Source organism: Oncorhynchus masou, chromosome 29, assembly GCF_036934945.1.
Source record: "Oncorhynchus masou masou isolate Uvic2021 chromosome 29, UVic_Omas_1.1, whole genome shotgun sequence".
Classification (NCBI taxonomy): Eukaryota; Metazoa; Chordata; class Actinopteri; order Salmoniformes; family Salmonidae; genus Oncorhynchus; species Oncorhynchus masou.
In genome coordinates, this window is record NC_088240.1 from 39442874 (window position 1) to 39470377 (window position 27504).

General features: G+C 43.0%; 1 protein-coding gene across 1 annotated transcript in view; it reads left to right on the forward strand.

The window, feature by feature from the left end:
• The window catches only part of LOC135521186 (potassium voltage-gated channel subfamily H member 7-like), a 61824-nt gene that overhangs the window by 24295 nt on the left and 10025 nt on the right, over positions 1-27504 (forward strand). The window contains exons 3-6 of the mRNA XM_064947116.1: positions 538-693; positions 15619-16059; positions 16732-16946; positions 18132-18557. Of these exons, the coding sequence (XP_064803188.1) occupies positions 538-693; positions 15619-16059; positions 16732-16946; positions 18132-18557 (1238 nt within the window). The remainder of the gene's footprint in view (positions 1-537; positions 694-15618; positions 16060-16731; positions 16947-18131; positions 18558-27504) is intronic.

Genomic DNA, 27504 nt, shown 5'->3' on the forward strand with positions numbered 1-27504 from the left:
GATGTCTGCATTCTAGGCCAATGTTTTGCAAATGCAGGATAGTCTGAGGGCAACATGTTTCACCACTGTTCCTTTAATCGCATAAAGCACGCTACTTATCTAGTGCCGTCTTGGCCAATCAGTGACCCTGTCGAATCCCCGAACTGCCTTACTAGCATATAGCTTGGGGATTCATGATGAACACTTAGCCCTAAGAGGTGTTAGCAACATCTTATTACATGATCAATTGCACTAACAGCATAGTTGGAATAATATGGTTGGAATAATAATAATAATAATAATACATTATTATTATTCCAATAATCATAGTTGGAATAATAATAATAATGTCGAAGTAATAGTTTCTCTCCTCGGGGCTTTAGAAAGTATCCAACCCTCAGCGCTATATTATTATTACAAAGGTGCCTGCTCAGGTTCAGTAGCAGGCGTATGCAAGAACACGGATTACAAGTTATACTGTAGTGGAGCTCAAATATGGAAGGAGAGCATAAGGTACGTCACCTTTTAGACATGGCAGGTTTACTATTTCTCTTCCAGGGTCAGACTTCCAGTGCTACACTCACATACTCCCGGTGAAGAACGAGGAAGGCGTAGTGATGCTGTTCATCCTAAACTTTGATTACGTCCTTGAGGAAGGAAGCAGCGACTCGACAGAGAAACTGAACCACACATCCCCGGAAAGAACTGATTCCGGTGAGTATTTTACCCTATGCACTGCACTGCTCGGTATTCTGGTAATGTGGGTATGAAATATTACAGTTGTTTTGACTCTTCCCAATACAGAATGAATGTGCATCAAATGGCTCTCTATTCCCTACGCAGTGCACTACTCAAAGGTAGTGCACTACATAAGGAACGGGGTGCCATTTAGGACGCAGACCTATGTAATGATGTAGGACTGCAGCTAGATCAAGGTGCCCATCCCATAGGAAGCCCTAATTGACTTCCTACCAGTTCCCAAAGACACACTCCTCTTCAATAGAAGGGCAATTATACAAGTGGATTCCACTAATTGCGATTATTCATGCTCATCCTCATCTATCTGCAAGAGGCTAATTAAGCAAGTTGGAACAAAGCTTAAAGTGGAACAAAGCTTTAAGTAACTGTCCAGTGTTTCATTAATTATATTACCTACAATTAATAATAATATGAGTGAAATAGTTTTCCTTCCAGAAAAAAAATAATTTAAATATGTTAAAAAGCTGCTTTTCTGTGTTGGAGTGTTGTGGGCTTACCCCAACAACAGAACAGTGTGGGCCATGTATGTGTATGCCAGTCATAAAGATATGAATGCGAGTAGACCGCTGATTGGCCAGCTCACCCAATGAGCTAACATGACATCATGTTCTATGAGGAAATAGCAAGCATTTTTTAAACCAAAGCAAGTAAATGCTTTGGCCACAAATACCAAGCAATCCCAGTCAAATGAAAATAAAGGGAAGGGAATAGAGCTTGGTGTCATTTTCAAACAGATTAAAGAGATGTTTTGGAACTTTGGCAAATTTGAAAGTGACTATTTTCTGCAAACTGTGAAATGCCATTTCACCTATTTAGGGAATATACAACATAATTTGGGTATGATTTAACAGAATATGAACTTTTAAAAGTGATATTTTCACTGGACAGTTCTTTTAACATCTGAAAGACAGATCGCTAGATTGTGTTTCTTTTCACAAGGAAACTGAGTAGAGAGCTCAAACTAATAGATAATGGGTTTTATCTATTGACCAGCTGCTTCCATAGGATAAATTGCACAGATGCACTTTTTAGCGGCAGGAGAGCTTTTGCATGGCCATTTCATTTCACCATTTATTTGGCCTCCACGAATGTGGAATATTGCCATCTCTGCTCTTATTTTTAAATAGAGATAACAGAGCAGTGGTGTTTGAACTGGGAGCTGTGTCTCTTTACCATCTCCTCCACTGCTGTGTGTCAGAGGGTGTAAATGTCAACAAGACATCTCTGCTTGCTCCTGATTGAAGGTACCGAGCATCTCCTCTCACTGAGCAAGGCAGAGCCCGCCGCTTGGTTCAGCATGAATCCTGAACACTGCACCCAAGGCGGTGGGGGTTGTGTTTCCTCTGTGTGTGTCGTGTGTCAGGCTGCAAAAATTCTGTGAACTTTCAATAAATACCCTGGTTTTCTGGAAAAAGAAAGGGAATTTATTGAAAGGTCCTGGAATTTTGCAACCCTAGTTTGTGTGTGTGTGTGTGTGTGTGTGTGTGTGTGTGTGTGTGTGTGTGTGTGTGTGTGTGTGTGTGTGTGTGTGTGTGTGTGTGTGTGTGTGTGTGTGTCTGTGTGTGTGTGTGTGTCCGTATGTGCGTGTGGGTGTGCGCATGTGTGTACGTATGTGTGTGTGTGTTTTTAACTAATCAGAGCTGATCACTTCTTCCGTACTAGAGGTCTTCACTGAAGGGAAAAAGTGCCACAGAAGGAAAGGACAGATACGCAGGTGGTGTGACAGATCAGCAGACCGACACCACAGGCACACTTATGCTTTATCCATGTTATGGACATAAATGCATAGGCCCGATGTTATTGGCCTCATACAAATATGCTTTCCTTGCAAATTGATTTTAGGGACCATGGGGAGCTAATTATGATCCCATACATACTGTACGGTCTCCAGGTATCATAGCAACTAGCACAATAGTACGTGCAAGTGAGAACATAATCCCTCCTTCACAAAGTCTGCACACAGAACCCACTTCTCAGGATTTATTCCATGATGTCACCAACACCTGAGCAAATAGAACAGCTGCACATTACCAGGAAAAGAGATGTATTGCACCGTATGAAAATGTATCTTTCCGCTATGCTATTTGTGGGGAAATTACAGTGGTATAGATTCACATAAAATACTATAAATTATTTTAATTTAGGATTCTATTGTCAACTAGATTCACTGGGTGCAACCAAAGAGCTTTCCTCTCATTATGTCTTCCTCTTTGAACCATTTAATTGTAATTTCATACTGAGTTATTGCGACGGATTAATAGCTGCCGTATGAAATGGAAAATGTATGTGTTTTGAGTAAATGACCCGTAGAAGGTTTAATGGTATAAAACAGAGAGGCAGCCGCATGCATCTCTTCTTCCCAAAGGAAATAAATACTGTAGATTAATGGGTCTGAATCTAAAAGGACATTCAATATTCAATTCCCATTCTTCTTGCTTCTCAAATATTCTGCTCTTTTGACGTTTCCACAAAACACACAGGAACTGTGTTCTCCAAACAGAACTGGGAACATTGTATTTTGACATAAGCACGAGTGATACACTAAAACAGCCACATAAATCCAATAATTCAGAAGGCTCAGCGAGGATCAAGTGGTCTCTGCCCTACCATTCATAAATCAACAGCTTCTATCTGCAAGTGACCATTCATACCAAGCAGTCCCAGTTGAATGAAAACTAAACATGTGCCAGAGCACGTGAAGCAGGAGGCAATGCCTGGTGATGCTGGGTTTAGATTTTGGTGTAATTTTCACGCAGATTAAAGAGACGTTTCGGAATTTTGGCTAATTTGACGTATTTTTTAAACTTACCGGGTTTGGGCTGCACATGTCTCGGTATAGTTAATGCATGCAAAATCTATTAGCAGAATTACTGTCTAACCGCAATTAACCATGAAATCCTGAGTTTGAAAGCAGCTGTTTTCTGGAAGCTGTGTGGCGCCTTTTTCATATTCAAGGAATCTACCCACATTTTGTTTACACTCTGCAAGCTTGGTCCACTTAGGTCAGCCCCCTAGCAATACTGTATTTAGAAAAATGAAATACATGGCTCTGGCTATTGTAAGCTAGCTTATGAAAATAGATGAATCAAAAAAGAAAATACTTCCCATAGTAGCTACAGTATGTACCTAATGCAAATATTCAACTGATAAAGCTAAAGGATTAGCGGTACCAGTACTTTCTATTACTTAAAATGTACATATGAAATCAAAAAAAATCACAAGTCTATTAGTAGTTATCTTCCCATGTTGAAAATCAACTTATACAATGTGTTGCTCGTCATTAGACTAGCCAAGGGAGAGGACGTGTGGTCCACAGATGATTCGAGCAGCGAGGGCTGGAGTAGAAGCTCTGCGCTTAGGGTCATCAAATGAGAAAAAAGCGAGAGCAGATGATGACACAGCAGGGTGTGCATTTGCAGTCAGCATGGCAAAATGTCAATGGAAATATCACAGGCCTCGTTTACTATAAAATGCATAACTTCTCAACCTAACTCCCACCCACTGTAATGCAGGGATATTCGATAGCATGAATAATGTATGGATAATGAATAATGTATGAAAAATGTACGTACAACGTATGGAACCTTTGAAAGGGTCTCTATGAATCACATAAGTGTCTTATAGGAAGTATACCACATTCATACACAAGCATTATACAGAACTATATGTCTGACAGTGTATATTGTCACATATGTGAGAAACACAGGAATTGTACAAGAATCACGTGTTGTGTGCTTCCTTATAGGAATTAGGCCATAATCATATAAGATTGGTCTTTACAAATGTGTGTAAATCATTTTCATTTGGGACATTACAAGGTGAGAGTTTACTGCAGCCGTAGCTTTACAGAAGTCTCGGTGTCTTACGAAAGCCCATGTTGACATACAGTACAGTGCATTCGGAAAGTTTTGAAACGCCTTGACTTCACACCACGGCTGAAGTGGTGTAAAGCCTTGCCTCAGCCTGAGGTTTTCAGGATCTCTCTGTACTTTGCTCAGTTCATCTTTCCCTCGATCCTGACTAGTCTCCCAGTCGCTGCAGCTGAAAAACATCTCCACAGCATGATGCTGCCACCACCATGCTTCACCGTAGCGATGGTGCCAGATTTCCTCCAGACCTGACGCTTGGCATGCAGGCCAAAGAGTTCAATCTCGGTTTCATCACACCAGAGAATATTGTTTCTCATGGTCTGAGAGTCCTTTATGTGCCTTTTGGCAAACTCCAAGTGAGCTTTCATGTGCCTTTTACGGAGGAGTGGCTACTGTCTGGCCACTCTACCATAAAGGCCTGGTGGAGTGCTGCAGAAATGGTTGTCCTTCTGGAAGGTACTCCCATCTCCACAGAGGAACTTTGGAGCTCTGTCAGAATGACCATCGGGTTCTTGGTCACCTCCCTAACCAAGGCCCTTCTCTCTCAATTGCTCAGTTTGGCCAGGAGGCCAGCTCTAGGAAAAGTCTGGTGGTTCCAAACGTCTTCCATTTAAGAATGATTGAGGCCACTGTGTTATTTGGGACCTACAATGCTGCAATGTTTTGGTACCTTTCCCCAGATCTGTGCCTCGACACAATCCTGTCTCTGCACGCTACAGACAATTTCTTTGACCTCATGGTTTGGTTTTTGCTCTGACATGCACTGTCAACTGTGGGACCTTATATTGACAGGTGTGTGCCTTTCCAAATAATGTCCAATCAATTGAATTTACCACAGGTGGACTCCAATCAAGTTGTAGAAACATCTCAAGGATGATCAATGGAAATAGGATGCACCTCAGCTCAATTTCGAGTCTCACAGCAAAGGGTCTGAATACTTATGTAAATAAGGTATTTCCATTTTTTTATTTTCTATAAATGTGCAAAAAATTCTAAAAACCTGCTTTGTCATTATGGGGTATTGTGTGTAGATGTATTTATTTTTATTTATTCCATTTTAGAATAAGGCTGTAACAAAACAAAATGTAGAAAAAGTCAAGAGGTCTGAATACTTTCCGAAAGCACTGTGTATGTGACTGCATTTGTTATACATAAAGTCCACTGATTGTTTTATGAAAAAATGTACTTTGTCTCGTTGAATAGTATTTACATTTATACATAATGTCCTTCTAGCTCGATGATTGTCACTCCATTATGGAAAGGGGATTGCCAGGCCCCAGGAAGCCCACAGGAAGGTCAAGGTGTGGTGGATGTGGGACTGGGGGTTCATGACTGCTGTTGTCCACCTCCTGTGGAAAGAGAGCATATACAACATGTCTTTAGCATACACCAAAGTGTTACATTTATTTAATGTTTTATTTGACCTTTTTTTAACTAGGCAAATCAGTTAAGTACAAATTCTTATTCACAATGAAGGCCTACCAAAAGGCAAAAGGCCTCCTGCAATATAACTACAGGACAAGACACACATCACAACAAGAGGGACAACACTACATACAGAGAGACCAAAGACAACATAACAAGGTAGCAACACATGACAACACATCATGGTAGCAACACAACATAACAACAACATGGTTGCAACACAACATGGTAGCAGCACAAAACATGGTACAAACATTATTGGGCACAGACAACAGCACAAAGGGCAAGAAGATAGAGACAACAATACATCACACAAAGCAGCCACAGCTGTCAGTAAGTGTCCATGATTGAGTCTTTGAATGAAGAGATTGAGATAAAACTGTCCAGTTTGAGTGCTCGTTCCAGTCGCTAGCTGCAGCGACCTGAAAAGATGAGCGACCCAGGGATTTGTGTGCTTTGTGGACCTTTAACAGAATGTGACTGGCAGAATGGGTGTTGTATGTGGAGAATGAGGGCTGCAGTAGTTATCACAGATAAGGGGGAATGAGGCCTAAGAGGGTTTTATAAATAAGCATCAACCAGTGGGTCTTGCGACGGGTATACAGAGATGACCAGTTTACAGAGGAGTATAGAGTGCAGTGATGTGTCCTATAAGGAGCATTGGTGGCAAATCTGATGGCTGAATGGTAAAGAACATCTAGCCGCTCGAGAGCACACTTACCTGCCGATCTATAAATTATGTCTCCGTAATCAAGATGGTCATCTGAATCAGGGTTAGTGTGGCAGCTGGGGTGAAAGAGGAGCTGTCAACAACGATAGAGGACTATCAACAAAATGTTTGTTTTTTTACCTTTATTTAACCAGGTAGGCCAATTGACAACAAGTTCTCATTTACAACTACGACCTCGCCAAGATAAAGCAAAGCAGTGCGACACAAACAACACAGAGTTACACATGGGATAAACAAACGTACAGTCAATAACACAATAGAAACATCTATATACAGTTTGTGCAAATGTAGTAAGATCAGGGAGGTAAGGCAATAAATAGGCCATAGTGGCAAAATAATTACAATTTAGCAATTAAACACTGGAGAGATAGATGTGCAGAAGATGAATGTGCAAGTAGAGATACTGGGGTGCAAAGGAGCAAAAAAATAAATAACAATATGGGGATGAGGTAGTTGGGTGGACTATTTACAGATGGGCTGTGTACAGGTGCAATGATCGGTAAGCTGCTCTGACAGCTGATGCTTAAAGTTAGTGAGGGAGATATAAGACTCCAGCTTCAGTGATTTTTGCAATTCGTTCTAATCATTGGTAGCAGAGAACTAGAAGGAAAGGCGGCCAAAGGAGGAGTTGGCTTTGGGGATGACCAGTGAAATTTAACTGCCGGAGCGCGTGCTACGGGTAGGTGCTGCTATGGTGACCAGTGAGCTGAGATAAGGCGGAGCTTTACCTAGAAAAGACTTATAGATGACCTGGAGCCAGATAAATGCAGAGCCTTTCAAAACTTTATGAAAAATAAGAGTGGGAATTTGCACATAAAGCTGTGCAGCTGGTTTACCATCATGTAAACAACTAGATATTCAGGATCAATAGTCTGATTCTATTCTCAAACCTAGTACTTTGCTCATGTGAACCCTACAGAAGATTTGGCTATGATTGTGTTAGTGGATTTGTCATTTCTGTGATATGATCAATCAATTTAAAAACCACTAGCAATCTCAGCATCATCTTCAATTTCTCCTCAGAGTTGTCATCAGCCCATGCAATGCTGAAGACATAGATGAATCAAGTAAACTCTATGCTGCTGCCGCTTATATAGAATCACTGATGAGCCATCACATAACCTCAATTAGAGACAGCTGTTGTTTAAAACTGACTGAGCATCAGCTGACAAAAGGCTACACTGTATTGTAATGTGTACAACTGCAAATTGTCGGTGTGGAAACCCAGGCAGGTATATGGCCATCTGGGGAGATGGTTCCAGCCATTTACGAACATGTTTGGCCCAACAGGTACACTCAATGATGGGTTAGACCTATTGTTTGTAAACTGCTGGAACCATCAACCTTGTCACCTACCTACTTGTTAATCCACAGGGCAGAACCCAGAGAGACATCTTCCTTACAGACCATAAGAGTGATGATGCATATCTATTACATGACATACAGTACATGGCCAAAAGTATGTGGTCACCCCTTCAAATTAGTGTATTCGGCTATTTCAGCCACACCCATTGCTGACAGGTGTATAAAATCAAACACACAGCCATGTAATCTCCATAGACAAACATTGGCAGTAGAATGGCCCATACTGAAGAGCTCAGTGACTTTTAACATGGCATCGTCATAGGATGCCACCTTTCTAACAAGTCAGTTCATCAACTTTCTATCCTGCTGGAGCTGCCCAGGTCAACTGTAAGTGCTGTTATTGTGAAATGGAAATATCTAGGAACAACAAAGGCCGCGGAGTGATAGGCCACACAAGTTCACAGAAGAGGACCGCACACAAGCCTAAGATCACCATGCACAATGCCAAGCGTCGACTGGAGTGGTCTAAAGCTCGCCACCATTGGACTCTGGAGCAGTGAAAACGCGTTCTCTGGAGTGATGAATCTGGAGTGATAATTCTCTGGAGTGATGCATCTGACAGTCCGATGGACAAATCTGCGTATGGTGGATGCCAGGAGAATGCTACCTGCCCCAATGCATAGTGCCAACTGTACAGTTTGGTGGAGGAGAAAAAGTGGTCTGGGTCAGTTCTTCATGTTTCGGGCTAGGCTGTCACCTTCGTTGTAGAAATGAGCGGACCAAGGCACAGCGTGAGTAGAGTTCCACATATTTATTGAGGTGAAACTTCAAACAAAGAATAAACACACGTGCAGTTCCTAGCACACATAGCACTAAACAAAAACAATATCCCACAACGCAGGTGCAAAAAGGGACACACTAAGTATGATCCCCAATTAGAGGTCACGGTATTCAGCTGCCTCCAATTGGGAACCATACTCACACACCAACATAGAACTAAAATAATTAGAAAAAAACCTAGTCACGCTCTGACCTATTACACCATAGAGGTCCCCGAGTGCTCTCTATGGTCAGGGCGTGACAGGGTGTGACTCCGACCGCAAAACCTGAACCTAGATGGGGTGGGGTTAGGGTGGGTAGCTAGCGTCGGTGGCGGCTCTGGTGCGGGACGTAGCACCCGCTCAGACTGCGGATCCGGCCATGAAGCCGGGCTGAACGCCGTGCCTGGACTGAGAACCGGCGCAGAGGAAGGCTCCGGCCATGGAGCGGGACTGGACTCCGTGCCTGGACTGGGCACCGGCGCAGAGGAAGGCTCCAGCCATGGCACCGGCGCAGGAAGCTCCGGGCCTTGGACCGTAACTGGAGGCTCTGGACTGTAGACCATCGCTGGAGACTCAGGGCTGGTGACACACACTTCAGGGCGAGTACGGGGAGCCGGCACAGGACGTACCGGACTGGGGAGTTGCACCGGAGGCCTGGTGGGTGGAGCCGACACAGGTTTTACCGGACTGATGACACGCTCTTCTGGGCGAGTGCGGGGAGCCGGCACAGGACGTACCGGACTGGGAAGGCGCACTGGAGGCTTGGTGCGTGGAGCCGGCACAGGTTTCACCGGACTGATGACACGCTCTTCTGGGCGAGTTTGGGGAGCCGGCACAGGATGAGAAGGCTCTCTTCAGGGCAAATGCGCTGTAGAATACACCTAACCAACATCTCTCTCCAATATCCCTCCTCACACTGCTCCATCAACTCCCCGACGGTCTCTGGCTCTCTCCTCGGCTCGACCGACCGCCCCTTGTGCCCCCCCCCCCAAAAAAAGATCTTGAGGTTTCTGTGGCCGTGGACCCCGGCGTCGTCACTTTTCCTCCAGGGCACGCTGCTTGGTCCTGTAGTGGTGGGATATTCTGTCACGTTCGTTGTAGAAATGAGCAGACCAAGGCACAGCGTGAGTAGACTCTGACCTATTACACCATAGAGAACCCCGAGGGCTCTCTATGGTCAGGGCGTGACATATGCCCCTTAGTTCCAATGAAGATGATTCTGTACTTACAACTGTGTGGCAACAGTTTGGGGAAGGCCCCTTCCTGTATCAGCATGACAATGCCCCCGTGCACAAAGCGCGGTCCATACAGAAATGGTTTGTCGAGATCGGTGTGGAAGCAGCAATGAGTCCATTTGATCTCATCATCATGATCTGTATATTCCATGATATTAAAGAGATTCTCTGGTATATTTCTATACTTTTTAGCCAGAAGTTCTGAAAGTTGCACTCACAAGCCAAAAGTGATCCCTGAAAATTGCGTACTATAGCACATGTCATTTTTCCCTCTCTCGCTCTGCTGTGGGCACATCATGCTAGGTGTCACTCATATAGCGAGGGGCTGAAGCTCATTGGCTGAAATCGAATTGCTCGGTGGATGGCCCACGTGGGGGAAAATATAGTGACAGCTTCCAGCAAAGAAGTTGCTTCTAAACTAGTTATTTTGTGGCTAATTGAGGTAAGACAGTAATTCTGCTCATAGATACTTAGTAGTCACCAAAGTTCCAGAGCATGTCTTTAACCAATACTATACATCTTACAGGGGCATAGCTGGGCTAGGCTACTACCAAAAAGACTATATGTAGGGGTATGGTTGCAAAATGTCAGTAATTTTCCCCAAATTCCCATCTTTCCTTTAATTCTAGTTGAAGGATTCCTGATTTCCTGCTTATTGTAAGCTAAGTGTTTTGATAACTTTCAAATATAGTGCCAGGTCCATGTAGAATGAACAACTCTTTACATGATACCATACTGTAGAAGCAGTGTTCTGCTAATATAACAACATGTACCTTTCATTGTTATTCCCAGCCGATACAGATACTGTGCCTATCGACATTTTATCTGGTGGTAATGGGGCTACCTTGTCAAACATGTCAGAGTGGTCATATACCTTCCTATGTGATGTCCCTTATACAACAGGAGTTCCCTGATCCTGGAGCAGAATACACCGGGTTTCTCCCTCCCCATATTGACTGATACCATTCAATTCAATTATTTTTTTAAAGACATTACAGGTAAAAGTTGTGTCTAGTAAAATGATTATGCCGAATGTGCCAGGTCTCTCGCCATTCAGACAGTATCAAGCCTATGTCTATCAGTCTGGAGTTCATCACACCCCCTTGCAAGTCCCCATGTGCTGGCTCCATACATGTTTATATGAACACATACACACATAATCACTGTTCTATTACAGTACCAATGGCAGTTAAGATAGTACATGTGTGTCAGATATTACATATGATGACGTTTGAACACGTCAGACTAAACCTACCCAATTCTGTTCTCCCCATCTACAACCATTGGTGAGCAGGGAAGAGGTGAGGCTGGAGGTGAGGCTTGTAAATGGTTTGACATTGTACGCATCTAAGAATAATATCAGTTTACAATCAATTTTGTTTCACAATTGGGTTATCAAATGAATCAAAGTAATGAAGAGGGATACTTTCTGTATTTGTACAAATGATGAGCCTGTGAAATCTGTTGCAGAGGGAGACTGGCAACAACGGAGGAGGTGCCACAAGGGTACTTGTGTCGCATAACACTTTTATTCTGAGATCTTGCCTGACAAGCTGTGAAAATCGCAAGTGAACGGTGAATGAAATGATTTTAAGGTCACTAAACCATTGCAATGACATTGCTGGACATGTTATGATACCCACCTTTGCTCCTTCTGGTAGGTCCCGGCATCCGTTTATGGGAACCAGGGGATCAGTCTGGCACCCAGCTGTGCACTTTGTCTAACAGAACAACAGGGTCAACAATTGTCATCATCCTTCAATCATTAACATGGCTTGAGAAAGAACGTAATATCCTTTGGAAGCTAATTCTATTCTTTACAGATGTAGACCAACTGGATCCAGATTGGATTAGCTTCAGGCAGTTGCTATGGCCCTGGGTTGGATTGATGTTTGTTGCTGCTAGTTAGTACACTGTTGCAGCCAGATATGAGTTAGCTAGTACCACAATAGCTGCATCCAATATTTATTTGTGACCGAGACATGGTTTGCATCTTGGTTGACACTAACTTAGAGTGGCATGGAAATACGAAGGCATTGCTAAAGTAGGCAAGTAGTCAAATTTACTTCAGAGAGATGGTAATGTTGCCATTACTGTTACAGGCAAAGTTGGTCAAAAATAACTGGCAATGCTAATGTTAGCTAGCTAAAATATTAGTGGTCCCCTCAATCTTAGTTAGCTAGCTAAAGTTATTCTGCATATAAAGTCAACCTGGTGACATCACAATCATGACAAATGGTTTTCTTACTAATTATTTGACTTCTTTTGAAATGTTATCGTGTTTCCAAGCCAAATCCAAGTTTTATTGAGGTAGGGTAATGTTAGCCAGCTAGCTAGTTGGTAGCTAGCTAGCTAATGTCAGCTATGCTAGTAATGATAGTGATAATGATTCTCAAAATATACAGTAAATTCGGAAAGTATTCAGACCCCTTTACCTTTTACACATTTTATTACGTTACAGCCTTATTCTAAAATGTATTAAATAATTTTTTTGGAAGTTGAACCTTCAACCCAGACTTAGGTCCTGAGAGTTCTGGAGCAGGTTTTCATCGAGGATCTCTCTGTACTTTGCTCCATTCATCTTTCCCTCAAATCTGACTAGTCTCACAGTCGCTGCCGCTGAAAAATATCCCCACAGCATGATGCTGCCACCACTATGCTTCACCGTAGGGATGGAGCCAGGTTTCTCTCCAGACATGACGTTTGGCATTCAGGCCAAATAGATCAATCTTGGTTTCATCAGACCAAAGCATCTTGTTTCTCATGATCTCAGAGTCTTTGGGTGCCTTTTGGCAAACGTTTGTGTCATTTACTGAGGAGTGGATTCCGTCTGGCCACTACCATAAAGGCCCCATTGGTGGAGTACTGCCTTCTGTAAGGTTCTCCCATCTCCACAGAGGAACTCTGGAGCTATATTAGAGTGACCATCGGGTTCTTGGTCACCTCCCTAACCAAGGCCCTTCTACCTCAATTGCTCAGTTTGGCCAGGAGGCCAGCTCTCGGAAGAGTCTGGTGGTTCCAAACTTCTTCCATTTAAGAATGATGGAGGCCACTGTGTTGTTGGGGACCTTCAATGCTGTACCCTTCCCCAGATCTGTGCCTCAACACAATCCTGTATCAGAGCTCTACAGACAATTCCTTCGACTTCATCACTTGGTTTATGCTCTGACATACAGTGTCAACTGTGGGGCCTTATATTGACAGGTGTGTGCCTTTCCAAATCATGTCCAATCAATTGAATTTACCACAGCTGGATTCCAATTAAGTTGTAGGAATGTCTCAAGGATGATCAATGGAAACAGGATGCAGGATGCAGCTGAATTGAGCCGGCTCAATTTCGAGCCTCATAGCATAGGGGCTGAATACCGCTGAACAAAACCTACTCACCAGTTATTGTGGCCACTTTTTCAGGATCCAACCCTACTTTTTTCTCCGCATCTTCTCCCCTTTTAGCTTTGCCACCCATAATTGTTCAAATTAGATAAGTTCAATGTGTCATACATAATTCTCCAAAGTTCAAATGACACAGCCAGAAATTTTTATTTGAGTTAGGACTGAAGATATTGACTCATAGTATTGGCTTAGCTTACAACACTACAGATAATACATACATAGAATTAGAATGGGTTTCCCAAACTCTGACCTGCCCCCCCACTACTCACCAGTTATTGTGGCCACTTTTTCAGGATCCAATCCTTCTTTTTTCTCCGCATCTTCTCCCCTTTTAGCTTTGTGACCTAGAATTTTATTTCTAGATGGCAAAGCCAAAGAACACCATCCCAACCGCGAAGCACTGGGGTGGCAGCATCATTTTGTGGGAGTGCTTTGCTGCAGGAGGGACTAGTGCACTTCACAAAATAGATGGCATCATGAGGGAGGAAAATGATGTGAATATATTGAAGCAACATCTCAAGACATCAGTCAGGAAGTTAAAGCTTGGTCGCAAATGGGTATTCCAAATGGACAATGACCCCAAGCATACTTCCAAAGTTGTGGCAAAATGGCTTAAGGACAACAAAATCGAGGTATTGGAGTGGCCATCACAAAGCCCTGACCTCAATCCCATGGAAAATTTGTGTGCAGAACTGAAAAAGTGTGTGAGAGCAAGGAGGCCTACAAACCTGACTCAGTTACACCAGCTCTGTCAGGAGGAATGGGCCAAAATTCACCCCAATGTATTGTGGGAAGCTTGTGGAAGGCTACCCGAAACGTTTGACCCAAGTTAAATCATTTAAAGGCAATGCTACCAAATACTAATTGAGTGTATATAAACTTCTGACCCACTGGGAATGTGATGAAATAAAGTAAAGCTCAAATCAATCATTCTCTTCTATTATTCTGACATTAAAATAAAGTGATGATCCTAACTGACCTAAAACAGGGAATTTTTACTAAGATTAAATGTCAGGAATTGTGGAAACTGAGTTTAAATGTAGTTGGCTAAGGTGTATGTAAACTTCCGACTTCAACTGTAGGCCCTTTTCAAAGAGATTAGTTGGTTTTTAGGGGCAGTCGAAACAAGCAGAACTTCAGAAGTCTTCCCTCTTCCGCCTACTTCCCTCAGGCATCTAATATGATTGTAAACGGAGACACCTACAATATAGACACTAAGGCATGTATCACTATGTAAATTGCAGACCTGCCATTGGGGGCTATTTCAGAGGCCTGTTCAGAGGCCTGTTGAGTACGATGGCTTTATTGTGTGTTAGGGTTGTTGTAACATCAGCACATGTGGCCCGGAGAATGGAAACAGATGGCAGTAACATTATGTATGAAGGGTGCTGAACGATGGCTGCCTCATATTCATGAGTGAGCCTGGGGCTCACTTTCAACCCTTCTTCCATTGCTAATGATCCCAAACTACAGTTCCCTCCCAAGGTGGCGTCTATATTGTGCCTGTGTGTCCTCTCTGAAGATGTTACTGGACAGTGGGCATACATGAGATGGGATACTGGACAGGACACACCAACTCTCTCAGTTTAATTAAGTGTTTCGACTTACAGTATACCCTTGAACGCGGTATGATGGATAATGATACCCTGCGGTGTACAAAGTTGATCAAAGTTGAATTAATGAATCATCAAAGAAGACAGAACACTACATATATGATAGGCATAACTGCAGTATGCACACTATGCACTGAGGGGTAATGAGCCAACCAAGGTGTTTCAATCACGTACCACTGAATGCCATTGGATTAAAAGTTTGATTCTCCTGCTTTCCTTCCCCTGTTTGATCATGAACACATATAAGGTAATCTAATTATAGATTTCCACACAGTCAGAGAAATGAAAGTGCACCTTCCAACTCAAAGAACGGTAATGAGATTTGCATTAATTGAAAATGTGACTGAATTGACTGAAGAGTTGTTGCCATTGCTTGTGATTTAGATCCTTGACATTCTGTTTTGAAGTCTCAAATCATACTTTTGTGTCACTTCTTCAGTTGATTGTTTACTGCAGGAATAAACACATCCAACATCTTCTGTTGTTTAGGAAAGGGACGATTCTTCCGATTCCGCCAGGCTGCCTTGAGTCTGGTCTCCAACAAACAGTCTCTTCCACAAGAGGACCCAGATGCCGTCACGGTGGACTCACCCTCCTCCTCGGTGGCTCTGACCAATTTCCAGTCGCCTCCGACCAAGGAAAACTGCAGCCCCACCAATGCCAAAGACACACGGGCCCTCATCAGCTCCAGCCACCACTCCTCCCAGGCCAGTTTGCATGGACCCGGACCCCTGAGCCACTCCTCTCCCAAGCAGTACCCCTGGGAAAGGCTGTACCAGATGGAGGCGCACCAGTCCACCACCTGCCTGGCACACACCATCTCCAGAGGCAGCATCAGCGGGAGCAGCATGAGGCGAGCATCCTCCGTCCACGACATAGAAGGCTTCAGCAACTCCAAGAGCATGTTCAGGGACCGACACGCAAGTGAAGGTAAAGTAGGATAATGAAATGTCTAATGAAAGCCTTGTGGTACCTAGATTTAGAATGGGGGACAGAGCTATTGTCATCTATGTGAATAGAGAATGCTCCTTGCTCAATAATTGTGTATGATAGTATGCTATCACAGATTTACGTCAGCATTATCTGCATCCACAGTGCTATGTATTTCTCTCTTCCTCTCACCTGTATAATGCTGCTTTTAGACAATGGTCGCTATATCCGAGGTAACGATGTGTTCTCTGACCATGCTTGATGTGCACTGGACTGTTTGAAGCATGTATCCTAATCAAGGCAATTGCCCTCAACTATGATTATTGCGCCCTGAAATTCTACTCTCAATGGAAGTGCTACACTTGAGAATGTGTTGTGACTTAGACATTTAGGTGTGGTAACGTTTTTGTCATGTCAGCTTATTTTAAATGTCTTTTGATGATTGATCAACACCTCTTGAATGAAAGCCTGCTGCCTCAACTGATTGCTAATATTGCCATTCCCACCCAACACCTGCATGAAAGACAGCCATTTTGCTTTATTGGGGGGGGGGGGATCAGCTCTGTCAGCTTCCCATGAATACTACTGCATGCTCTTTACTGGAGCTGTGCTGTACTGTATTACCACTTCTCTCTCTATAGTCAATTCCTTTGGGTTTTCTTCACGTTCCAGGTCCGTTCAATCATTTCAAGTCCAGTTTGCTGGGTTCCACCTCGGAGTCCAACATCAACAAGTACAGCACCATCAACAAGATCCCGCTGATTGCGCTCAACTTCGCAGAGCGGAATAACGAAAATAAGGCACAATCTCCTCCATCGTCAGAAAACACTATCATAGCACCCAAGGTCAAGGACAGAACGCACAACGTCACTGAAAAAGTCACACAGGTGAGACAGTTGACTGTTGTAACATTTGTTGGTATAATCACATTCAAATATTTTTTTATTCGTACAACTTTCCTGTTACATCATGCAGAAAATAAGATATGTACCTAATGAATGCCTGACACATATGATTATTTTTTGGCGCTAATGGCTGCTTGGCCATCCTCAATGAATTGAGGTTTGTGCTCTGTGGAAAAACAAGTCCAGCAGTGTAGTGTGTAGCAGAAACTTGTGACTAGGACAACTAACCGCTGTACAGTGACTGTCGTCTCATTAATGTCAGTGACAAACCTCAGCACAGTCCGTAGGATAGAAAACCAAGCTTTCCTTTGACAGGTGAAAACCAAGCACTCCTGACAATGACAATGTATAGAAGGGACAAGCCATTCTGACTCATAAATACAGCCATCATCCTACTGAACTCTCCATTTCTGTGTTGCTGTACCTTGAGTTGGCCATTCAATGGGTTTTTCACATCAGTAGCTGTCGGGATGCAATTAAGAATCCATAATTGTCAGAGCTCATTAGGATACAGATGAGAGGAAAGCCACGTACTCACTGGCTATTAGATTACAACATTGCTTGAATAACCATAATAACCCATGGAGTCCAACCATGGAGAAAAGCTTACAGAGATGTTAATCAAGCTGTTGAACATTGGACACTGTCTGTTGTATCTATACCATTGTTATGAATCAAGCACTACAAATGTCTAAAAAAAAGAGCACAAAGTAGTCTTTTCAAAAGATGTACGGCTAGGATACGTTACCTGATTATCCTCCTTCTATACTATCATATCAAATTAATCAAAGTCAATAGATTCATTTACTACCACTTACTGCCAGAATGTGAGACAGTAAGGCAGTGATCCTGTGGAACACATCTATATTGGAAGTCACATGATTCACATCGCAAGACAGAGGCAATTGTCATGTCTGTCAATTGAGAGTAGAGGACTGTGCAGCATTTACTCTCGGGTTAACTGAGTCAAGTGAGTTAAAAGCAGACTCTGGTTAAACAGTCAGATTAATAATTTGCCATTCCGACAAAGGTTTGACAGTCATATCTACAGAGTAAAACTTGATTTCTATCAGAAGCCTAGTTAATTAGTGCTCTTAGTGGTTGCTGTCTTCGTGGTTGCTGTCTTAGTGCTCTTAGTGGTTGCCACTTCTCTCTTTGCTACTACAGGTACTGTCACTTGGCGCTGATGTCCTTCCAGAATACAAGCTCCAGACTCCACGCATGGACAGATTCACCATCCTCCACTACAGTCCCTTCAAAGCTATGTGGGACTGGCTCATCCTGCTGCTGGTCATCTACACAGCCATTCTTACTCCCTACTCTGCTGCTTTCCTACTCAATGACCGCGAGGAGCAAATGAGGCGCGAGTGTGGATACTCCTGCAATCCCCTGAACGTGGTGGATTTCATGGTGGACATCATGTTTATCGTTGACATTGTTATCAACTTCCGAACCACCTATGTGAATCTGAACGAGGAAGTGGTCAGCCAGCCAGGGAAGATTGCCATTCAATACTTCAAAGGGTGGTTCCTTATAGACATGGTGGCTGCGATCCCCTTTGACCTGCTTATCTTCGGTTCAGGATCAGATGAAGTAAGTCGTCCCTGATGCATGTCTTTCCCTGTGTTTTTCTCTCTGGGAGGTTTATTGCATATCACTTTAGCAGTGCTCCCATTCTTTTCCCATTTACTAAGCTCAGTTTTATGGGCTACTACTTAAAGCCTGCATTTCTCTGTCTCGTCTCTGAAAGGATTACTGTATTAAATTGCATGTTGCCTTTTTTTCCTTCTGAATGGCCGTCATTTCAAAATCCATTTACGTGGATTAATGGCTTACAAATGGCAATCAATGATGCATTTAAATGAGGGGAGAGTCAGCAGCGCTGTGTGCACAGCTTACATGCAGATGTGAAAGGCCCATTGGGAGGCAGGCTGGCTTGTTTATTTATGAGGGAATATCCCTTCAGGGTCTGGAGCCACTTCAGCGCTTTATCATGCTTTGTTGGCACACCAGAACATGAGAGACAGCTCGTGCTTATAAACCATAATCACCTATTCTACTGCTGCTGAGTCAGACTGAATATTGACAACAAACCAAAATTTAAACCAGTGTAATAAACCAAAACCGTTCGATGTTGAATTTACCCCCATTGTCTTCTATCTCTGCCACCAAGGTTTGCCCCCAAGGTTTGTCTCCAATTTTTTACCTTCAAATAATTTTTTTAATGTATGTTTTGGATGAAATTGAAACAGGATCTTTAGTACTGTAGAGCTACAGCTTATTTAAGGGTAATTGTTGACCATTTATATTAGTTTTCTTTATTGACCAACAGCAACCAGGTATAGGGAGCTATTTTGTCACAACCTGCAAGTGTTAATGGATTCACATATTTGCCCTTTCAAAGCACAGTTTTTGTCTAAGACAGTAATGATCAGGGAGATTTGTAACCAAGCCAGCAGGCTCCCGTGCTGTGTTTAAGTTCTCCGCCATGCTTCGGTTGCTTATACCCTGCTGGCTGTACAACACACTATACATAACATTGTATTGTTTGTATTCCACTGTAGGTATTCCAGTAATATTTTTTGTAGACTTGAGACTATGCAATGTATTTTTATATGTATTATTGTGTAGCAAAATGTGGTGGTATGCTCGGCAAAAGAATTATAATAATACATTGACCGTTGTTTCCTTTTAACTAAATTAGTAATTCATTTTTTAGTAATATTACGTACATATTTTTGTACTTGTACTTAGTAACAAGCTTTTGCTCAGTGGGAATAGCTTGAAAGAAAGTTGTGTGTTTTTGCCTGTCTTGCATCCCCTGAATAGTTTTATTGCGGAGGCTATTTTCTATTGGTAACGGACCTGTAATGCTACTATAAGCCCTAGCTATGTGGAGCTAGATCAAACAGCTAAAGGGGGCCAGGCAGGGATATGTACATGAGCGCAGTGCTAGAAAGACACGCTGTACATGTACAGTATGTTCCTCGGCCGAGAACTGCTACAGAAAGCATCAAAGAATGTCGAGACTTAACAGCTGCTCATTCAATGTTTCAATTTGATCTGTTTCACACAATTACAGCATCGCCGCAGCTTCAACAATGACATTTCTACCCATTCAACAAGCAAACATTCCCACGGCCACACACGAAAGTCTCATCCACACATACAGCGGGGTCCATAATAATTGGCACCCTTGATAAAGATTAGGAAAGAATACTATAACATCCAAATCAAATACTGAGCTATGTTGTATTCTAAAAAGTATATATTGTTTAACAAGTACTGTAAGTATGAGGTACTTTTCTGCACCGCTGGTGTGCTTGGCCAAAGAGCTCTATTTGCATGTCATCTGACCATCGCACCGGTTCCAATCAAAGTGTCAATGCCGCTTATCAAACTGCAGGCGGTGCTACTGTATGGTCAGATGACATGAAAATACAGCTCTTTGCCCATGCACACCACTGGTGGGTTTGGTGTTGAAAAACAGAAGCATATGCAGAAAAGTACCTCATACCTATGGTAAAATATGATGGTAGATTTTTGATGTTATGAGGCTATTTTGGTCCACTGCTCCTGGGGCTGTTGTTAAAGGAGAATTGAGCTTTTTTACAACCATATCTACATTTTTTTATACAAATGGCATATTATAGAAAGGTCCAGACAATTTTACTTGTGTCTGAGAAACTTCATCTCTGTTGTGCAGCATGTACTGTACGGGGGCTCTTCCATTAAAAAAAAATCATGTTTGGCCTCCCTGTGACATCGGGTATTGTAGGTGTTATGTAGGGCAGGTAGTTTGCCCCCGGTGATGCGTTGTGCAGACCGCACCACCCTCTGGAGAGCCTTATGGTTGAGGGTGGTGCAGTTGCCATACCAGGCTGTGATGCAGCCCCTACAGGATGCTTTCGATTGTGCATCTGTAAAAGTTTGTCAGGGTTTTGGGTGACAAGGCAAATTTCTTCAGCCTCCTGAGGTTGAAGAGGCGCTATTGCGCCTTCTTCACCACACTGTCTGTGTGGGTGGACCATTTCAATTTGTCTGTGATGTGTACGCCCAACTTTCGACCTTCTCCACTGCTGTCCCTTCGATGTGGATAGCGAAGTGCTCCTTCTGCTGTTTCCTGAAGCCCACGATCATCTCCTTTGAGAGCTTCAAGCTCCTTGGTGTCCACATCACCAACAAACTAACATGGTCCAAGCACACCAAGACAGTCGTGAAGAGGACACGACAAAACCTATTCCCCCTCAGGAGACTGAAAAGATTTGGCATGGGTCTCAGATCCTCAAAACGTTCACAGCTGCACCATCGAGAGCATCCTGACTGGTTGCATCACTGCCTGGTATGGCAACTGCTTGGCCTCCGACCACAAGGCACTACAGAGTGTAGTGCGTACGCCCCAGTACATCACTGGGGCCAAGCTTCCTGCCTTCCAGGACCTCTATACCAGAAGAAGGCCACCCTAGTCATAGACTGATCTCTCTACTACCGCATGGCAAGTGGTCCAAGAGGCTTCTAAACAGCTTCTACCCCCAAGCCATAAGACTCCTGAACATCTAATCAAATGACTATTTGCATTGCTACTCTCTGTTATTATCTATGTAAAGTCACTTTAATAACTCTACCTACATGTACTTATTACCTCTATTACCTCAGTTTACCAGTGCCCCCGCACATTGACTCTGCACCGGTACCCCATGTATATTGCCTTGCTATTGTTATTTTACTGCTGCTCTTTAATTATTTGTTACTTTAACTTCTTATTCTTTTTTTCTTTTTTTGTTGTTGCTTTGTTGGTTAAGGGCTTGTAGTAAGCATTTCACTGCAAGGTCTACACCTGCGCATGTGACAAATACAATTTGATTTGTTTTGATTTCAGTAATGTAATTCAGGTCTTTAGATGGTATACACATGAAATTGTGTCATTCCAAACTGTATCTGCAACGTTATATACCATTCTGTTGTGACTTGAGCGATATCTCTCTGTCTATTCTAGTTGCAGGCTATGTAGAGAATGGAACAGCTGGATAGGGGAAAAAGGTTGAGCAGCACAATGAGGTTGAGGAAGTGAATTGCTGGTTGCGGTAAACAAGTGAAATCTTTTTTTAAAGTCTCTGGACCATTCTATAACATTCCATTTACATAAAACATTTAGATTTGGTTGTAAAAACACAAACTTATCCTTTAGGTCAAGACTGCCCAACCCTCTTCCTGGAGATCTACTGTCCTTTATGTTTTCAATCCAACCCTAATTTAGCGTATTTGATTCAGCTAGTTAAGGTCTTGCTGAGCAGCTAATTAGTAGAATCCGTTGTGTTACATTAGGGTTGGACTGAAAACCCACAGGACGGTAGATCTCCAGGAAAAGGGTTGGGCACCCCTGCTTTAGGTCAACGGCATCAACGGCATCATGAACTACCAAGTATAAGGACATTTTTGCCCAAATGTTCATTGCCTCTGCCAGGAGGACAAGACAATAAGCGCTAATCAAAAGCGCTAATCAAAATCCAAAAAGATATTGTTAATTGACCACAAAGTCAACAATTTGAAATAGTTATCTCAGTCTCCGGACTTTAACACCAATGAAAACCTGTGGTTTGAATTGAAGAGTGTACTCCATGAGTGCAAACAAAGGACATCCAGGATCTGGAAAGATTATGTATGGAGGAAATAAATAAAAAATGTGTAGCATAAAATATAAACTCAGGAAAATAAGAAATGTCCCTTTTTCAGGGCCCTGTCTTTTGAAGATATTTCGTAAAAATCCAAATAACTTCACAGATCTTCATTGTTAATAGCGACTAGCAATTCCGTATCCGGGAGCGTAATCATAGCCTCAAGCGCATTACCATAACGCAACTTTTCCTATTCATGAAAATCGCAAATGAAATTAAATAAATATATTCAAACACAAGCTTAGCCTTTTGTTAACAACACTGTCATCTCAGATTTTCAAAATATGCGTTACAGCCAATGCTAGACAAGCATTTGTGTAAGTTTATCATGGCATAATGCTATGCTAGGCTCTGCTGGCAGCAGGCAAAATTTTCACGAAAATAAGAAAAGCAACCAAATTAAATCATTTACCTTTGAAGAACTTCTGATGCTTTCACTCAGGAGACTCCCAGTTAGATAGCAAATGTTCCTTTTTTACAAAAATAATATTTTTGTAGGCGAAAAAGGCGCCGTTTGTTCATCAGTTATGGCTGAGAAATCGACCGAAAAATACTTCAACTATAACACCAAACTTTTTTCAAAATTTGCTCCATAATATCGACAGAAACACGGCAAACGTTGTTTAGGATCCATCCTCAAGGTGTTTTTAACATATGTATTCGATAATATATCCGTCGAGGCAGTTGGTTTCTCATAAGAAGCGATTGGAAAAATGGCTACCTCAGTATTTTACACAAGGTTTTCTGCGGGAGACAACATGTGACCACATGCCATATATGGTCCCTTACAGCCATTCTTCAAGGGAAATGCCTAAAAAGACTTCACAATGCTGTAGACACGGGGAAAATGTAAGCTCATTCGTAGCTCATTCACAGCCATATAAGGAGTCATTAGCATGAGGCGGTTTCAAAAATGCGGCACTTCCTGACTGGATTTTTATCTGGATTTCGCCTGTAACATCAGTTCCGTGGCACTCACAGACAATATCTTTGCAGTTTTGGAAACGTCAGAGTGTTTTCTTTCCAAAGCTGTCAATTATATGCATAGTCGAGCATCTTTTCATGACATATCTTGTTTAAAACGGGAACATTTTCATCCAAAAATTAAAATAGCGCCCCCTATATCCAACTGGGTTTAAACACAGTTTCCCATTTAATGAACATGCACCTGTGGAACGATCGTTAAGACACAAACAGCTTACAGACAGTAGGCAATTAAGGTCACAGTTATGAAAACTTAGGACACGAAAGAGGCCTTTCTACGGACTCTATAAAACACCAAAAGAAAGATGACCAGGTCCCCGCTCATCTGTGTGAACGTGCCTTAGGCATGCTGCAAAGAGGCATGAGGACTGCAGATGTGGCCAGGGCAATAAATTGCCATGTCTGTACTGTGAGTCGCCTAAGACAGTGCTACAGAGAGACAGGGTGGACAGCTGATCGTCTTCGCAGTGGCAGACCATGTGTAACAACACCTGCACAGGATCGGTACATCCGAACATCACACCTGCGGGACAGGTACAGGATGGTACCAACAACTGCCCGAGTTACACCAGGAATGCACAATCCCTCCAGCAGTGCTCAGACTGTCCGCAACAGGCGATGAGAGGCTGGACTGAGGGCTTGTTGGCCTGCTGTAAGGCAGGTCCTCACCAGACATCACCGGCCACAATGTCGCTTATGAGCACAAACCCACCGTCGCTGGACCAGACAGGACTGGCAAAAAGTGCTCTTCGCTGACAAATCGCGGTTTTGTCTCACCAGGGGTGATGGTCAGATTCGTGTTTATCGTAGAAGGAATGAGCTTTACACCGAGGCCTGTACTCTGGAGCGGGATCGATTTGGAGGTGGAGTGGTCCATCATGGTCTGGGGAGGTGTGTCACAGCATCATCGGACTGAGCTTGTTGTCATTGCAGGCAATCTCAACGCTGTGCGTTACAGGGAAGACATCCTCCTCCCCCATGTGGTACCCTTCCTGCAGGCTCATCTTTACTTGACCCTCCAGCGTGACAATGCCACCAGCCATACTGCTCGTTCTGTGCATGATTTCGTACAAGACAGGAATGTCAGCGTTCTGCCATGGCCAGCGAAGAGCCCGGATCTCAATTCCATTTAGCACGTCTGGGACCTGTTGGATCGGAGGGTGAGGTCTAGGGCCATTCCTCCCCAGAAATGTCAGAGAACTTGTAAGTATCTTGGTGGAAGAGTGGGGTAACCTCTCTCAACAAGAACTGGCAAATCTGGTGCAGTCCATGAGGAGGAGATGCACTGCAGTACTTAATGCAGCTGGTGGCCACACCAGATACTGAGTGTTGCTTTTGATTTTGACTCCCCCTCTGTTTAGGGACACATTATTCCATTTCTGTTTGTCACATGTCTGTGGAACTTGTTCAGTTTATGTCTCAGTTGTTGAATCTTGTTATGTTCATACAAACATTTACACATGTTAAGTTTGCTGAAAATAAACGCAGTTGACAGTGAGAGGACGTTTAGCTCAGTATTTGTATTATTTATTTTATACAGTCTTTTTTAGCAACATGACATCTTATTAAGATATATTCATATACACCACCAGGAAGAATATGACACTTAAAAAAAAATCTCACAAGTGAGCACTAAGATATGGTCATTTTCACATTTTCATAAATTCTTAGAATGTTTGGGAATTACGTATACCAAAGCATTTGTGAATATTCTATAACAATATAGAGTGGGAATGCGGCCGTGCATTTGGACAATCAATAGACATTGCAGTAAAGAAAACGTAATAAAAACCTCTGTCTCGTCCAGGACTGGAGTCTACACAGACCAGTGCGCCATAGCCAATCAGAGCTAGAGTAGGCCTTTATGCAAAGCCATTTGCCACATTGGCCTGCCATCATACACTTTAAACTGGACTGTGTGTTTCCAGGCAGTTGCAACAGCGCGACGTTAGATCGTTAGAATGCATTAGCCAAAAGCCACAAAATACATCTGAATGGATTTCTGAAAATATGTACAGTAAATACCGTGGGAGTCCTCTTACATCTGGGAACTTTAAAGTCCTTTTTATCAAACAACCATTAATATGTAGGCTCTCTCAGTTATGCACATCAACAACTAGTGCTAGCCAGAGCAAGATGAGCTCAAATCTAACGAAGCAACATTAGATAAACCCTCTCAAACATTTTCAACTAGCCGGCAGTCAAAATCGCACTGATACACAATGGGTAGGTGTATCCTACTTGTCCTTCTGCAGCTGTAGCCTACTCGTCATTTTGCTTGTCCCAAGCAAGCACCCAAGCCAACTGGCTAAAGTTGACTAGCTTGCTATCTAGCTACTTCCAGACACAAATGAGAGAACACCTCACTCTGACCATTTTATTCACCCTAGCAAAGGTGGTTAGGCTGTTTACATGTTATCTAGAGCGGTCATGACTAACAATATATATTTTTTTGCCTACGTTTACTTATACCGGTCATATTCAGCGGGTGTTGCTCATTTTTAAATTCATCAGTTGTTCTGCACTCTGGCACACTCAGACGAGAGTACGCTGAAGTCAGAGTAGATGGCCAGTGAATTTGCAAACGCAAGAGATATGCCAACTGTGATAGTCGTTCAAATTCTTTCTAGCTAACCAAATGACACCTGCATCTCTAGCTGTGTATAGCCACCAAAAAATGATATCAGGGGAAACATCAGTCAATCATCTGCTCCTCCAATGACATGACATCCTCCTAGCAGATAGCTAGCTATCTACTGTAGCTAATGTTAGGCTCTGTCTTTAGCTTGCTACATAAATAGATACGCTAACCTATTAGCCACGTTATGACTGACTTGTGATCATTGCCCTTGACAGTTTGATTGTATTGACATTCCCAGAGTTAGTTACATTTGTCCATTTTTGTCCTAAATATTGAATCATGTAAACTGAACCAGTGGATCCCGAATGGAGGCAGCAAACAATGTACCAGGCCAGCTGTGATTTACAACCTAACAACAATGTTTTTTGGACTACCAATAAATGTATTGGTGAATTATATTAATCATGCATTAAACTGCATCCAGCCAAAGACGTTGCCAGAGTACTAACCACCGGTCCAGGGATTCATCATTGCGCACACCTGTTAACCATTATGATTCACACCTGGACTCCATTACCTTCATCATTTCCTCCCCTTTATATGTCACACTCTATGTTCACTCACCAGTTGGTATTGTTCTTGTGTGGTGGCGGTCTGCCTTGTGTTGTGGTCTTGGGTTTATGAAAACGTTGCACCTTCTTCTGACTCACCACCCCATCATTACAGAATACCAACTCAAAATATGGAATGGAAGCAGCAGGACAAACGGACATCTCCCAGATGAACAACACCATGATCAGCTGGCTCAACTGGGGACGGCCATGGAAGATGTTCTCCGCAGTCTACAACGTCTCAACAGCGGAGGATACCCAACAAGTCAGCGGAGGATATTCTAGAGCCAGTCTACCCCCGAGTCAGCACACCAGCCCATCGCTCAGGTCAGCGATGCCCGTCTATCCCTCCCAGAGAAATATGACGGGAAACCATCCAAATGCCGTGGCTTCCTCCTTCAGTGATCCCTCTATTTCGCACATCAGATGGGAGCCCCCTCCACCGAGAGATCTAAGGTTGCCATGGTTATTTCTCTGCTGACTAGGCGGGAATTGGAGTGGGCTACAGCCATCTGGGTGAGAGGAGGAGCTTGAGTCTTATGAGGGGTTCATGGCTCTGTTTTAAATGTATTTTCGATCATCCCTCGGAGGGCAGAGGGAGGTCAGCGTCTGCTTCAGCTCCAGCAGGGGAATCAGACGTCTGCTGAGTATGCGCTTACCTTCCGGACAGTAGCAGCTTCCAGTGGATG